Here is a 15,582-nt window from a genome sequence, read left to right on the forward strand (position 1 = left end):
GTTGATGTTATTTTCAATAAACCCCTCCCTTTTTTCCTGAGGTAACTCCCTCTGCTTGTAGAGTTCCCTCCTTCCAGTAACATAAAATGAGTTGGTAGAAGTCAAAAGTTGAGAAACACTGTAATGGCAGTTACAGTAACGGCATCCTGGATTTGTGTTCTCCACCTCCATAGGGTGCTCTGGCATCCCTCCTTGCTGCTTTAACTTTAGTTACCCTTTCTGCTTCTTCTGGGTGTAAAATCTACTAAATCAAATTGTGGATTAAAGCACAGAGGAGTGATGACAAGTTAAGCTGGCAGGCTGCTCCACTCACACTTTTAGCAAGGGATTTTGACGTTCTTCAGAGCTAGCTACTGTCTAGGCCTTGCACAGGTTTGCCAGCATAAGGATTGAAAAGTTGTGCCTCCTCCCAAGCCTAACCCCAATGCAGTCACAACAGATTCAGAAGATGAGGAAGAACACATCTGCACGAGCCTAGTGTAATGTTCTTCCTTTTTGATTATCCACCATGGCCAGGACAAACCATCTTCCAGATATTTCTGTGTACTGAGCTTCTCCACTGCCCCAGCATAAATCACATCATGATAGGTACCATCTAGTCTGAATTATCTCCCTGTGGTTTTCATTAATATCATACCTTCTGCACAGTCATTAAAGCAATATCCAATTACCTGAGTGTGCTGCAGAGACATACGGATTAGTGTTTCTGTGCACAAAGCACCCTCAAGCTGCCTGGTAAATTCAGCAGGCTTTGAAAACATGCCACTTTTTAGAGTGTCAGACCCATCAGTGAAAATTTGCTAAGACAAAGGAGCATTTATTATACTGGCCCAGTCCCTGTTCACTTCCCTCTCCCCTCAGAGCTATGATGGCACAGCTATAGGACAGAGTAATCCTGAGTGAAAATATTAGATTTGTTTTAAAAGCAACTCCTGCAGAAAACGTGCACGGTTACACCAAAACACGAGCCACGTTAGAGCTGCAAATGCACATTACTCACACAGAAACCAACTTAAGAGAGGAGCATAATTGTACACATTAAATCTCCTTGTGAAGGATTTCAGAGGAAACATATGAGTCTGCCAAGGTAATCCTTTACATCTTCAGCTGCAGACGTTGCTGATAAGTCAGACAACATGAGGGGAGGGGAGAGAGCAATAAAAGAAAGTACAGCACAAAAAGCCCTAGAAATAAAATAAATATAAATAAATAAAGGAAAACGTTAATCTTTTTTTATCAATAGATATTTAGGTTTGAGTTCCAAATCTGATATTTGGCACAGCAAAGATGAAACAGTGCTAGAAACGGATGAAGAGCACCCAGCAGTGAATAGGAAAGTAGCTAACTACTTACTGCCTGTCTTGCTTTAAGAAGAGCTTTTAACTAGCACCTGGGATGCACTTTCTTTCATCTGTATGGATTAATTTCCCCCACTGGAGAGCCGTCCAGCATTTTAAATAGGGGCAAGAGAAGATCAGCTGTAGCAGGCATTATTCACCAGTAAAACAGGTGTAATCGTGTTCATCATTTCAACATCTTCATCCTATTAGTTTCGTAATAAGCTTTTAATGATTCCTTCAATAAAAGACTCAAAGACCAAACCCTACAAGTTGGAGAGTGTTCCATTGTTCCACCGAGCCGTTTTATCTACCATCGATCGCAAAGATAAAAATCAATCGTACCTAAGCAGGGTGAAGTTAAAAATAAATTGCATGGATTGATTTCTGTTAAGACCTTTGGCTCCTAGTTAAAAAATGGAGGAAAGAAATTTATATTTGAACATGTTGTATTTAGCTTCTATCAAAATAAAGAGAAGGCTCTAGACCGGGAAATCAAAGTTTAATTTCTCCCCTCCCATCTTGTTTCACTGCTGAGAAGTTTCACATTAAAAAAAAAAAAAAAAAAAAAAAAAAAAATCATAGAATCATAGAATGGTTTGGGTTGGAAGGGATCTTAAAGATCACCTAGTTTCAACCCCCCTGCCATGGGCAGGGACACCTTCCACTAGACCAGGTGGCTCAAAGCCTCATCCAACCTGGCCTTGAACACTTCCAGGGAGGGGGCATCCACAGCCTCTCTGGGCAACCAGAGTTCTAGTGCCTCACCACCCTCACAGTGAAGAACTTCCTTACATCTAATCTAAATCTACCCTCTTTCAGTTTAAAGCCACTAGCCCTTGTCCTATCACTACATGCCCTTGTAAAAAGTCCCTCTCCAGCTTTCTTGTAGGCCCCCTTTAGGTACTGGAGGGCTGCTATACGGTCTCCCCGGAGCCTTCTCTTCTCCAGGCTGAGCAACCCCAACTCTCTCTCAGCCTGTCTTCATAGGAGAGGTGTTCCAGTCCACTGATCATCTTCGTGGCCCTCCTCTGGACCATGTCCTTCTTACGCTGGGGGCCCCAGAGCTGAACGCAGCACTCCAGGTGAGGTCTCACGAGAGCGGAGTAGAGGGGGAGAATCACCTCCCTCGACCTGGTAACCACACTTCTTTTGATGCAGCCCAGGATATGATTGGCTTTCTGGGCTGCAAACACACATTGCCGGGTCACGTTGAGATTCTCGTCAACCAGCACCCCCAAGTCCTTCTCCGCAGGGCTGCTCTCAATCCATTCTCCACCCAGCCTGTATTTGTGCTTGGCATTGCCCCAACCCATGTGCAGGACCTCGCACTTGGCCTTGTTGAACTTCATGAGGTTTGCATGGGCCCACCTCTCAAGCCTGTCAAGGTCCCTCTGGATGGCTTCCCTTCTCTCCAGCGTGTCGACCGCACCACACAGCTTGGTGTCGTCGGCAAACGTGCTGAGGGTGCACTGAATCCCACTGTTCATGTTGCCAACAAAGAAGTTAAACAACACCAGTCTCAATACCGACCCCTGAGGAACGCCACTCGTCACTGCTCGCCACTTGGACATCAAGCCGTTGACCACAACTCTTTGAGTGCAACCATCCAGCCAATTCCTTATCCACTGAGTGGTCCATCCATCAAATCCATGTCTCTCCAATTTAGAGAGAAGGGTGTTGTGTGGGACAGTGTAAAATGCTTTGCACAAGTCCAGGTAGATGACGTCAGTTGCTCTTCTCTTATCCACCAACGCTGTAAATCCATCGTAGAAGGCCACCAAATTTGTCAGGCATGATTTGCCCTTAGTGAAGCCATGTTGGCTGTCACCAATCACCTCCTTATTTTCCCTGTGCCTTAGCATAGTTTCCAGGAGGATCCGCTTCGCGGATCAGCAGGCACAGAGGTGAGACTGACCGGCCTGTAGTTCCCCGGGTCTTCCTTTTTTTCCGTTTTTAAAAATGGGGGTTATGTTTCCCCTCTTCCAGTCAGTGGGAGCTTCTCCGGACTGCCATGTCTTCTCAAATATGATGGATAGCGGCTTAGTCACTTGTATTGGGTTTGCATGGCAAGGTTTTAGTAGCAGGGGGGCTACAGGGGTGGCTTCTGTGAGAAGCTGCTAGAAGCTTCCCCTATGTCCGATAAAGCCAATGCCAGCGGGTTCCAGGACGGACCTGCCGCTGGCCAAGGTCGAGCCCATCAGCAACAGTGGTAGCGCCTCTGGGATAACAGATTTAAGAAAGGGAAAAGAAGTTACAGGGGACTAGCAGTTGCAGCCAGAGAGAGGATTGAGAATACGTGAAAGAAACAACTCCGCAGACAGCAAGGGCAGTGAAGAAGGAGGGGGAGGAGGTGCTCCAGGCGCCGGAGCAGAGATTCCCCTGCAGCCCGTGGTGAAGACCATGGTGAGGCAGGCTGTCCCCCTGCAGCCCATGGAGGTCCACAGTGGAGCAGATATCCACCTGCAGCCTGTGGAGGACCCCATGCCGGAGCAGGTGGGTGCCCGAAGGAGGCTGTGATACTGTTGGAAGCCTGCACTGGAGCAGGTTTGCTGGCAGGACCTGTGGACCCGTGGGGTCCCACGCTGGAGCAGAAGAAGAGTGTGAGGAGTCCTCCCCCTGAGGAGGAAGGAGCGGCAGAAACAACGTGTAATGAACTGAGCCAAACCCCCATTCCCTGTCCACCTGCACTGCTGGGGGGGAGGAGGTAGAGAAAATGGGGAGTAAAGTTAAGCCCAGGAAGAAGGGAGGGGTGGGGGGAAGGTGTTTTTAAGATTTGGTTTTATTTCTCATTATCCTACTCTGATTTGATTGGCAATAAATTTTTTTTTCCCCCCCAAGTCGAGTCTGCTTTGCCCGTGACGGTAATTGGTGAGTGATCTCCCTGTCCTTATCTCGACCCACGAGCCTTTCATTATATTTTCTCTCCCCTGTCCTGCTGAGGAGGGGAGTGATAGAGCGGCTTCGGTGGGCACCTGGCATTCAGCCAGGGTCAACCCACCACACCACTTCATCCGCCAGCTCCCTCAGGATTCGCGGATGCATCTCATCAGGTCCCATGGACTTGTGCACCTTCAGGTTCCTTAGATGGTCTTGAACCTGATCTTCTCCTACAGTGGACAGTTCTTCATTCGCCCAGTCCCTGCCTTTGCCTTCTGCGACTTGGGCGGTGTGACTGAAGCACTCGCCAGTGAAGACTAAGGCAAAAAAGTCATTGAGTACCTCAGCCTTCTCCATGTCCCAGGTAATCAGGTCTCCCATTTCCTTCTGGAGAGGGCCCACATTTTCCCTAGTCTTTCTTTTACCACCGACGCACCCATAGAAGCTTTTCTTGTTGCTCTTGACGTCCCTGGCCAGATTTAATCCTATCACGGCTTTAGCTTTCCTAACCTGATCCCTGGCTGCTTGGACAATTTCTCTGTATTCCTCCCAGGCTACCTGTCCTTGCTTCCACCCTCTGTAGGCTTCCTTTTTGTGTTTGAGTTTGTCCAGGAGCTCCTTCTTCATCCATGCAGGCCTCCTGGCATTTTTGCCTGACTTCCTCTTCATTGGGATGCATCGCTCCTGAGCTTGGAGGAGGTGATCCTTGAATATTAACCAGCTTTCTTGAGCCCCTCTTCCCTCCAGGGCTTTATCCCATGGTACTCTACCACGCAGGTCCCTGAAGAGGCCAAAGTCTGCGCTCCTGAAGTCTGGGGTAGTGAGCTTGCTGTGCGCCCTCCTCGCTGCCCTAAGGATCTTGAGCTCCACCATTTCATGGTCACTGCAGCCAAGGCTGCCCTTGAGCTTCACATTCCCCACCAGCCCCTCCTTGTTGGTGAGAACAAGGTCCAGCATAGCACCTCTCCTTGTTGGCTCCTCTATCACTTGGAAAAGGAAGTTATCATCAATGCATTCCAGGAACCTCCTGGATTGCTTATGCCCTGCTGTGTTGTCCCTCCAAAAGATATCGGGGTGGTTGAAGTCCCCCATGAGGACCAGGGCTTGTGAACGTGAGGCTGCTCCTATCCATCTACAGAGGGCCTCATCTACTCGGTCTTCCTGGTCAGGTGGCCTGTAGCAGACTCCCACTATAATGGCACCTGTCCTTGCCCTCCCTTTAATCCTGACCCATCTTTTTCCTTTCTTTATACCTGGGGAAATTTACTACTTATTTAAGGCATTAAATTGACAGCTTGAGAACTGAGGTCAGGAATCCATATGAATTGGCATAATCTCAGCTGTGGCTGCTGGTTGAAGTCTGCTCACCTGATAACTGACTTCGATTCAGCAAATATGCTCATTTAGCCTAACCTTAAATACCCAATAAACTTGAAACATACACTCATGCCCTACTAAACATAAGCACTTCCAAGTTTTCCTAAACAACCACAGTTACAACCAGTAATAGTAATAAACTACTTCTCTGAGCTAAGCTTAGAAACTTTTTTTCCCCTCTAAAAAACCTTAAAGAGAAATGTCCCCCCAGCCCAGTTCTAAGGCTATAAATAATAAATATTTTTCTTTTTACTGAGCTTGAAAAAAAATTCTCATAAATATATCCACTTTGATAAAAACGGAATTTGATTCAGATAAAAAAAAAGGCACTTTCTACAAAAGCCATTTTCCATCAAACAACTTCAGCTGAAATTTTTGGACACACTCTGATGAGACTCCAGGCATCCAAAAAAGGCAATATTATCCACAGGTTCTAGAAGAAGCTATCAGTGATTGTGGGTGAATACTGACATCTGCGTATGTTTTAAGGAGACTTTTCTGATGCAAAAGAAGACTGAATTGGTTCAACAGCTTTTGGCAGAAGTGTTTGCTCCTCTGAGCCAGAGGAATTATTCAGATGTGTATTGTAAGAGGCCCACTTAGCTGCACCACACAACATCTGGAGAAATTCTGGCTTTGCTCGTTGTCACTCATTCTAGTGAGCAGGCTGAGATGCTGCCCTGCTGTGCAACTCTTTGAATTAAGCAAAAGTCTTCTAAGCGCAAAATTACTTCAGAGGGTGAAGAAGAGCCAGACACACGACTGGTATCAAAGAAGAGCATTTTGACTTAAACTTTTCACTTTCCACATGGATTTCCTGCCATCTATAAGAACTGCAGCTGGTCCCACCGTGCCGCATGTGCAAGCTGCGAGTAACCACCATCCCCTGCTCCTAAATGGCAACGCCACAGACCCCATCACGTTCAGAAGGATTATAAACCACAGCCAAGACTCACTCTCTCTTCCCAGCTCCCCTCACACTCCTTTCTTCCCTCATCACATCAGCCTCAGAAAAAAGGGCAACCAACAGAGCAGCTTAGCTTTTTGGATACGGGACCATCATATGTCCCAGGACAACCTGACCTGAAGGCATCTGGAGTCAAGAGAGAGCTGTGCAGTTCCCAGGGTTCCCAGGAGACTGAGTCACAAAAGAAATGGCATAGAAAGCTGCCAAGAAAGCTTCTCAAGAAGAGAAATGGCAGGAGGGGCCAGATGAAAGACAAGACCCTCTTATGAATTTCAGCCTGCAGTTACAACACCTTGATAAATTATGCCATGGGAGTGGAAAAGGGAAGGGGCACCCATGTTCCCACTCTTTAAAGGCCTTGGAAAATGACATGTACTGCCTCTCAGCATGCCTCTCTGGTTAATGGCACAAAGAACTTCCCATTTAAAGTGGAAATGGAGCAGGGTCTGAAGCAAACAGCCAGCCCTTTTCAATCAGAGCTTGCAGGTGTCGTTCCTTGTCCTTATCAGGTAAGACCACCAGCCAAAGGCAGACCTGAGAGTGTTCATCCCCAAAGGCATTTGTTTGGCCTGCTAGAGCAAACAGGCACCACCCTCAAATTCAAACCAGGTATCAGCTTCTAAATCTCCGAGGAGCCTTCCATGCCCAGTAGCTTTGTCACTGCCATGGAAAGTGCTGAAAGTCTAAGCTACATTTCAGCTCGACTTCAGCTGCACTCTGTTGGGATAGCAGAGTCTGCACCATCCCAGAGAAAAATAAAGACATAAAACCCAATCAAGATAGGTATTGATCGCCCATCCACACGTCTGCACTGACTTACAGCCAGTTCAAATCGAAAAGGCCAAAGTTACCCTGAGGGTCTCCAAGCGCTGACAGAGACAGAAGCTTAAGGGAGGAATGGGGACAGTGTTAACTGGATGCTGAACTAGACTGGTATGACCTCTGGGAGGAAAGCCACACACTGAAGGGTTTACACAAGGAAAACACAACAAGATTAATGGGGGGAGGAAACATATTTTATAACACCAACATTGATAGCTGGGGAAAAAAAAGAAAGGACAATTTTCAGAGACCAAATCCTTCCTCAAGTCCCTTAGGATCTCATGAGTATGCCCAAAAGCTTATCTGTCCCTTTTCTAACTCTATCAATCCCAATCTCATAAAAAATACTACCTCTCCCTGTAAACTTTGTCTCACATCCTTAGGCCACCAGCACTATAACAGCAGTACTGCCAGCAGTCTTCATGCCATACATTCTGAAGAGTTTCATCATTATTATTGTCCCTCTCCTGATACCTAGCGTTCTGTGTGAAAACACTGTCCTTACATGGGCCTGCACCAGTGCGTTGGGAATGTCACCAGTCCCTGCTAGCAGCCAGGCTCATCCAACACAGGACTCCAGCCACCCAGCAGAACCACTGAGCTATTGCACCTGAGATAGCTTGCACATAACCTTTGGGTAACTGGGAACAAATACTTTAACTTAGCAATAATTAGCTCCCTATGGCAGCTGTAGATCTGTCCACAAGAATGTTGTTTTCTGCAGAAACCACTGTCCCAGAGCAGAGCTGATTTCCAGTGAATGCACTGCCATATTCATAGCCCCTTAGGAGTTCTCAGACCACCACAAATAAGCAACACTGTACTAAGACTATTTTGGCCCAGACTCTCCTCACGCCCTGCAATAAGTGATGATATTTGCTCATGCTTTCTTGCATTTTCAGTGGAAAGTTTTCATCTGTTGGCAAAGAAACATACACAGATCATTCCTGCTCTTCTCTTTAGTCTTTAAAGAATGAAGTAGCACTGATGTTATTTGTTTACTTATAGGAAAATAACAAGTTTCTCCAAACAATGTCTTCTCACTCAAAACAGAACTTCCTGAAAAATAATCCACATTTTCATTTCATTTCATTTCAAAAAGCTTATTGCATTTTAGACTCTTTTCAGCAACCTGAGCAACTCCATTAGAAACCCTGATACAAGACGTGCTTGAAAAATATTTTCCCTAGAATTCCCCATGATTTATTTTTACCATAGAAATTCTCCAAAATATCAATACACTAGATTCATACATAAAACAAAAGACTATCCCTGACCCCTGGGTCTTATAATGTAGGCTCTGCACATGAGAACACCATAGCAGTTCAGGCAATTGTCAGGAAGTCACATCTTACAGGCAATTGCAGGTTATCTCTGCACCTAAGTTTAGAAAGTGATACTATCTCAGCAGCGAGTACTCAAAGGCACCAATAAGGAAAGGTGTGGTACAGCTGTAGAGAATGGCACATTACAGCTGTAGAGAAAATATGGGCTGCACTACTGCACAGCTATATAATTGAACACAACTGACACTGACCGTAATGGCAAAGTTGCTCATCAAATTAGCTCCTTTTTGGTACAGTAAATAAATTCAGGCATATTCCATGTTTTTTGTCACAAATAAATGACCTGCTCTGCAAGCCGTATGAATTTTATTAACCATGAAAGAAGGTGATGATACTGGCTCCTGGCTACATCAGAGCAATCCTGTGAACTGAATGAAAACTTATACACACAACAGGGGGCAGGATTTTCTCTTAATGTATCAATTTATGCAGAATTATCCAATCTTAGTGATGTGCTAGGCATCCTTAAATAACTACCGATCAAGCAAACAGAAAGTCAATCAATAAATTCAGAGTGATCACCTACTGTTTTATTCATAAGAATTCTTCCCACTCTCTCTTAGTAGGTATTCCTTCCTTCCTTCTTCATTACCTTTTACATTTTTCATCATGTGCTATGTTATTTATCTCCCTTGCCTGGTAACCAGTCCAAGTCTTTTCAAACTCTCTTCATGGGCAAGTTTTTTCAGGCATAGGATCATTCTCATTTTCTTTCTTTGCACTGCAATTCTGCAAGATCCTTTCAGAACTGCTGCACAACAGCATTCCACATGACAAGGAATCTTTGATTTATAATTGCATTATAATATTTTCTGTATTCTTCTTTCCCCTATCCATTATGCACCGTAGTACCACGTTTGCTCTGAGTGCACAGTTCCACAGGTTAATGCTTCCCAAGAATCTTACACTACAGGCCTGTTCATCAACTTGATTAGAATAGATATTCACTAGTAAATAACTGTATGCAGATAATCTAAAACATTGATATCAATAGTTGGGATTCATCTTCCCTAATTTTAGCCGTCAAAAAGTTAGGGGTCTTCTCTAAGCTCTACTTAGGTTCCTTCTAATATTAATGAGAAAGGCGTATTCAGAGAGAGACCTATCTCATCCTGCAATAGGTGCAATAGGAGAAGACAAATTGCCCCTGAAGGTTTTGATCTCTCCACTCACTTTAGAGGAACACAGACTACTGGTTTAGACTAAAAATCTACTATTTTCATGACAAAGGTTAAAAGAAACAAGTTCTTCTCTCTACTCCAAGACATTACTTCTGATTTGTTCCAGCACAGACAGATCAGAACTCATGCATCCATCCTTTATGCAGCTATTAAACCTCACCAGGTTCTTAACATTTAATTTGATATTTATTTATTCATCTCTGTCTAATATTTGAAATTCAAAAGAGCTGGCTCCCATATTTCTGTCCAAGATTATCCAGACAGACTGATATGCATGAGACGTTGCACACAGTCAGTCTGACACATCCCATAATAGGCAGCTACATCACATGGCTTGTGAGACTAATACATCCAGGACATATCAGCACTCTTACATATGTACCAAGCAAACACTCTGCATAGCCCATCGACCATATGCTGAACACGGTGGATTTAACACACCTTCAGCTCAGAGAGGTGTGTGCTGTGAATCTGAAGTGTCTGCGTGTTACTCGAGTACTACATGGACTCAATCCATGCCCAGTTTCTGCAGCCACTTGTGACAGGCTGCTGGACAGTCAGAAATCTGCAAGTGTGATACAAAAAAGAGGGAAAGTGATAGACAACCTGTGAAAGGGAGAGTCTCCTCCCCAAAGCAGCAGCAATGTTCAGTGTATATATTTAACATTTTTTAAAAGTGTGGGTATATGATTTTCACTTCAAACATCTATTAAGCTATAATAAAACATTGCTAAGGATAGTCAAGGCACTTGAAGTATTACACATACATACATGCGTGTGTTTGTATACACACAAACACACACACTTTTTTTTAACTTGAAGCAATTAGCAGCTATTAGGTTGAGCAGCTCACTGCTAATTTGAGGCAGAGGAATGTGCACACCAGGCAGATGTCCTCACTGCGAGCCCAAGTTTCTAAACAGAGCAGCCTTGTTGTAACACAGGTGGAAGCTGTGGAATGAGAAACATCTGTAAGGCTTCATGCTAGCCTTAAAGAACTGGATGTTCTACAATACCCTCAGCCACAGACATAAACCACCAGATTAAGAGAGTCTCTCTAAAATACTCTTTGGAGAGTAGAGCATTTACCGATTGGAAAGCCATTGCCTCTAGTCAAACCGTGACTTACTAAGTTGCAAAAGCTACATTCTCAGTGTTTTCTCACAGCAGGTCTCCCCATGATGCCAAAGGAAGCAGGCTGGGTTTCATGGGGGAATGAGGGGAGCTGTGGCTCCCATAGCAATCGGTCATCTCCAGAGCAGCAAACTCTCCTGCTCACAGGAGAAGTCTGCCAATGCGACTCAAGTGCATGCAGTTTCCGTATTGCAGTCCTCCCGGGTTGTATGGACCCAGTCCTCCACCTAATACCAGCACAGAATTATCAGCCTTCCCACTTAAACTCCCATTTCTAAGAAAATATCACAATAAAAAGAGTAGAACTTTTTTATAATTTGGATATATTCAAGAAAAATGTTCGCCCAAGGAAGTAAAATAGGAGCTTAACATAACCGAGTCTTGCTTAAAAAGGAAAGCATATGTCTTTTCTGTACCACCTGGATCCAAGCTCCATCTCATCTCATCTCATCCCCCCTCTTCAGCATTGGTGACAAGCAGTTAACATCATCATGTCTGTAATCTCTGTGGCTCCTGAGCTTTCTACGACCTGGAATCAGTGCAGCCTGGCTCCCAGTTTTCACCCAAATGGCACATCTTCAGGAAGTGTTCTTCCATACCATACTATTCATTCTCACACTTCCACAGGTATGAAATGGAGAGAGATGGCCTTGTTCCATCCAGCCCATGTATTCTCAGAAAATCTCAAAACCAAGTAGTTTCTCATGCAATTTCTGTCACTTTCTCCTCATCTCCAAAATCATCATCAACTAGCTGACAAATTTACAGCCATCTTCCACTTTGAAGTTGCCCTGTAACATCTTTTTCCAATCTCTCTGCTATTTTACCTCCTACTGCAAATCTTTGTTCGCTCCATTAGCATTACTTGACTGTCAAATCAGCATAAAATTTTCCATTTGTTAAAATGATCACTCACACCTTTCCTTTGTTCTTCTCTGTTCTCTCCAATTCATCACCAGCTTCTTTGTATTTTCCAAGTAGCCACAACGATAGCAAGTTAGAGTTTCTGTGAAGCCCATGGACCTTTACGATTATTGATGAATGAACTTTCAAAATATATCAGATTCACCATGAGACAAGTGATGAGCAGAGAGATCAACTGTTTTGTCCCAGACTGCATAGCCAATCTATAGCAGGCAGGTATAGACGCCCAGCTCTTATGACTTGTGGTCCTATGCACTTGTCCTAAGAACACGCCTCCTCTCTTGCACAGAACAAATACCTCACGCAGGCAGAATTCATGTCACATTCGTATCAAGCCAACGTACCTGGATGAAGATATATTCATCCTGAACAACAAGGGAGCTGATGTCAATGGAGCGCGAAAATGGCCCACTCCTTTTGGTCTCTGAGCACTCTTGGATCCGACAGGTCAAATAGTGGGTGTCTGTAATGGGAGAATATGTACACATGAGAAATGCCCAAGTAGGAGCCTGTCGCCTGCAAACGTCAGCAGCAGCTCGAAAGAAGGTCTCTGAAAGGAAGTCTTAACCTCATCTCCAACTAGATAGACATTATTGCATGATCTACCTCCAGCCTTTAAAACTGTAACTGCTCTCTGGAGTCAGGAATTCATCACACTTCCACACCCACCATTCCCTTCCCCATTGTGCAGACATCCCTCAGGAGACTGGCGTTCAAACCATAAATGGAGGGTACAAATCATAAAGGCATCAGAAAACCGATGATGAGACCATATGGAGCAAAAGAAGATTTCAAAAGCCACCCAGCCAGAATTTATCGATTCCACTACCCTGCTGGGAATTATATCCCTATCCTCCCCCTGAAATACCCTAGCCTCAATGACTGGTTTTAATTGTGGCAGTGACACACAAGGAGAAAAAAAAGCCCAAACCGGCACTATTAATTTTAACTTATTTTGCTGTGAAAATGACAAGCATCTCCCAAAATTAAGTCTTTATAGCCAACATAGGCTAGGTATGAAAAAACCATGGACATGAAATAGCATGACTAGCTGAAAAGTCCCAATAGTAGTTATATGCACTGCAAGAGGCATCAAATGCTTCTGTCTAGAGAGATGAGAAGATTATCACACTAATGGGATGCCTTGTCAGTCCTTGGCATTGCTTGAGAGAAGGAACAGGACTGGGAGAAGAACATGAAGAAGACATAAGGCAAAGGCAGACATACAGAAAGTTGCTCAGAGTGGCAAGAAGAGATGTGCTCACCTCCAGCAAGTTGGCAGGGGTTATAGGGGATTAAGCATTATTTCACTCAGGCTAAGAATGGATCTCATGAAATAGAACAATCAAGGCACTGTGTCTCTGGATGTGTGTAATCTAAATATGCCATCTCTGCCTTTCAACTGCTCTTCTGAAAACTGCAAATTAGGGAGAAAATGAAAATACAACTAAGATGATGGCTGCAGTGATAAAAGGGTCATATCTTTTACACTGTGGCACTTCTACAGGCTTCTTAGATTCACGCACTTCGTGTTTCTGCAAAGGGTGAGGACAGACCATCAATGAAGAAAACAGTGAGTTTATAAGGGCTGGGGTGAGCCTGGTGCAGTGATTTTAGTTCACAACTGCACATTTTAACAAGGATCTTGTCAAACTGAGCCCAAAAGGATAAAAGGGAAGTTTAAAAGGACAGTAACTAGCCTAGCAAAGCTGCTTACAGGATTCTCCATCCCATAAAATCTGCTATTGTCCTTAGTCTGTGTCTTCCCAGTGACAGCAAAATGTGGCTCAGTGGAAAGCACTGGGGGGCACGCCTGAAACCCTCTGACACTCAGCTAACTGCCTTCCCAGATTCAAAGACAAGATTCACAAACTGGCAGTTTCCCCTTCCATAGCTTTGTCCCACCAACAGACTCTTAAGAATGCAAAAAGAATGCAAGTCAGAGGCACTGATAACAAGAATAATAATTTTAAAAGAGATATTGTCTAAAAAAGGTCACAAGCTACAACCAAGCTTTAATCTAATAAAGGTTCATGCCCAATCAAATGACTGAAGGTCCATGTTTCAAGGCTGCAGACCTGGTTCTGGGTTGAGGCACTGGGAATTCCAGATTAATAAGGGCTACATGGCTGATTCAGAGCAGTTGCATAGGTCTGGTGCAGTAATGAAAACGTAGTCCCGCTGATGATGCTAAAGCAGCAGAAACTGTTGCTGGTGCCAGCTCAGAGTATCTGGAGGTAATTAAGTGTATGGTGAAAAATATCTGTATTGGGTTTGCGTGGCAAGGTTTTGGTAGCAGGGGGGCTACAGGGGTGGCTTCTGTGAGAAGCTGCTAGAAGCTTCCCCCATGTCCAATAAAGGCAATGCCAGCCTGCTCCAAGATGGACCCGCCGCTGGCCAAGGTCGAGCCCATCAGCAACGGTGGTAGCGCCTCTGGGATAACATATTTAAGAAAGGGAAAAGAAGTTACAGGGGAGTTGCAGCTGCAGCCAGAGAGAGGAGTGAGAATATGTGAGAGAAACAACTCCGCAGACACCAAGGGCAGTGAAGAAGGAGGGGGAGGAGGTGCTCCAGGCGCCGGAGCAGAGATTCCCCTGCAGCCCCTGGTGAAGACCATGGTGAGGCAGGCTGTCCCCCTGCAGCCCATGGAGGTCCACGATGGAGCAGATATCCACCTGCAGCCCATGGAGGACCCCACGCTGGAGCAGGTGGATGCCTGAAGGATGCTGTGACCCCGTGGGAAGCCTGCACTGGAGCAGGCTTCTGGCAGGACCTGCGGACCCGTGGCCCTGTGAAGAGAGGAGCCCACGCTGAAGCAGGTTTGCTGGCAGGACTTGTGACCCCGCGGGGCACCCACGCTGGAGCAGGCTGTTCCTGAAGGACTGCACCCCGTGAAAGGACCCACACTGGAGCAGTTCGTGAAGAACTGTAGCCCGTGGGAAGGACTCATGTTGGAGAAGTTCATGAAGGACTGTCTCCCGTGGGAGGGACCCCACGCTGGAGCAGGGGAAGAGTGTGAGTCCTCCTCCCCCTGAGGAGGAAGGAGTGGCAGAAACAACGTGTGATGAACTGACCGCAACCCCCATTCCCCGTCCCCCTGCGCCGCTCGGGGGGGGAGGAGGTAGAGAAAATCAGGAGTAAAGTTAAGCCCAGGAAGAAGGGAGGGGTGGGGGGAAGGTGTTTTTAAGATTTGGTTTTATCTGTCATTATCCTGCTCTGATTTGACTACTAATAAATTAAACTAGTTTTTCCCCAAGTCGAGTCTGCTTTGCCCGTGACGGTAATTGGTGAGTGACCTCCCTGTCCTTATCTCGACCTACGAGCCTTTCATTATATTTTCTCTCCCCCGTCCAGTTGAGGAGGGGGAGTGATAGAGCAGCTTTGGTGGGCACCTGGCATCCAGCCAGGGTCAACCCACCACAATATCTGACCTAGAGACAGTGCCAAATCATAGAATGGTTTGGGTTGGAAGGGATCTTAAAGATCACCTAGTTTCAACCCCCCTGCCATGGGCAGGGACACCTTCCACTAGACCAGGTGGCTCAAAGCCTCATCCAACCTGGCCTTGAACACTTCCAGGGTTGGGGCATCCACAGCCTCCCTGGGAAACCAGA

At 45.5% G+C, this 15,582-nt stretch overlaps 1 protein-coding gene across 1 annotated transcript in view; it reads right to left on the reverse strand.

The window, feature by feature from the left end:
• Positions 1-15,582, reverse strand: part of SORCS3 (sortilin related VPS10 domain containing receptor 3) — a 326,383-nt gene that overhangs the window by 76,284 nt on the left and 234,517 nt on the right. The window contains exon 7 of the mRNA XM_050899047.1: positions 12,313-12,431. Coding sequence (XP_050755004.1) covers positions 12,313-12,431 — 119 coding nt within the window. The remainder of the gene's footprint in view (positions 1-12,312; positions 12,432-15,582) is intronic.

This window comes from Gymnogyps californianus, chromosome 6, assembly GCF_018139145.2.
Source record: "Gymnogyps californianus isolate 813 chromosome 6, ASM1813914v2, whole genome shotgun sequence".
Taxonomy (NCBI): domain Eukaryota; kingdom Metazoa; phylum Chordata; class Aves; order Accipitriformes; family Cathartidae; genus Gymnogyps; species Gymnogyps californianus.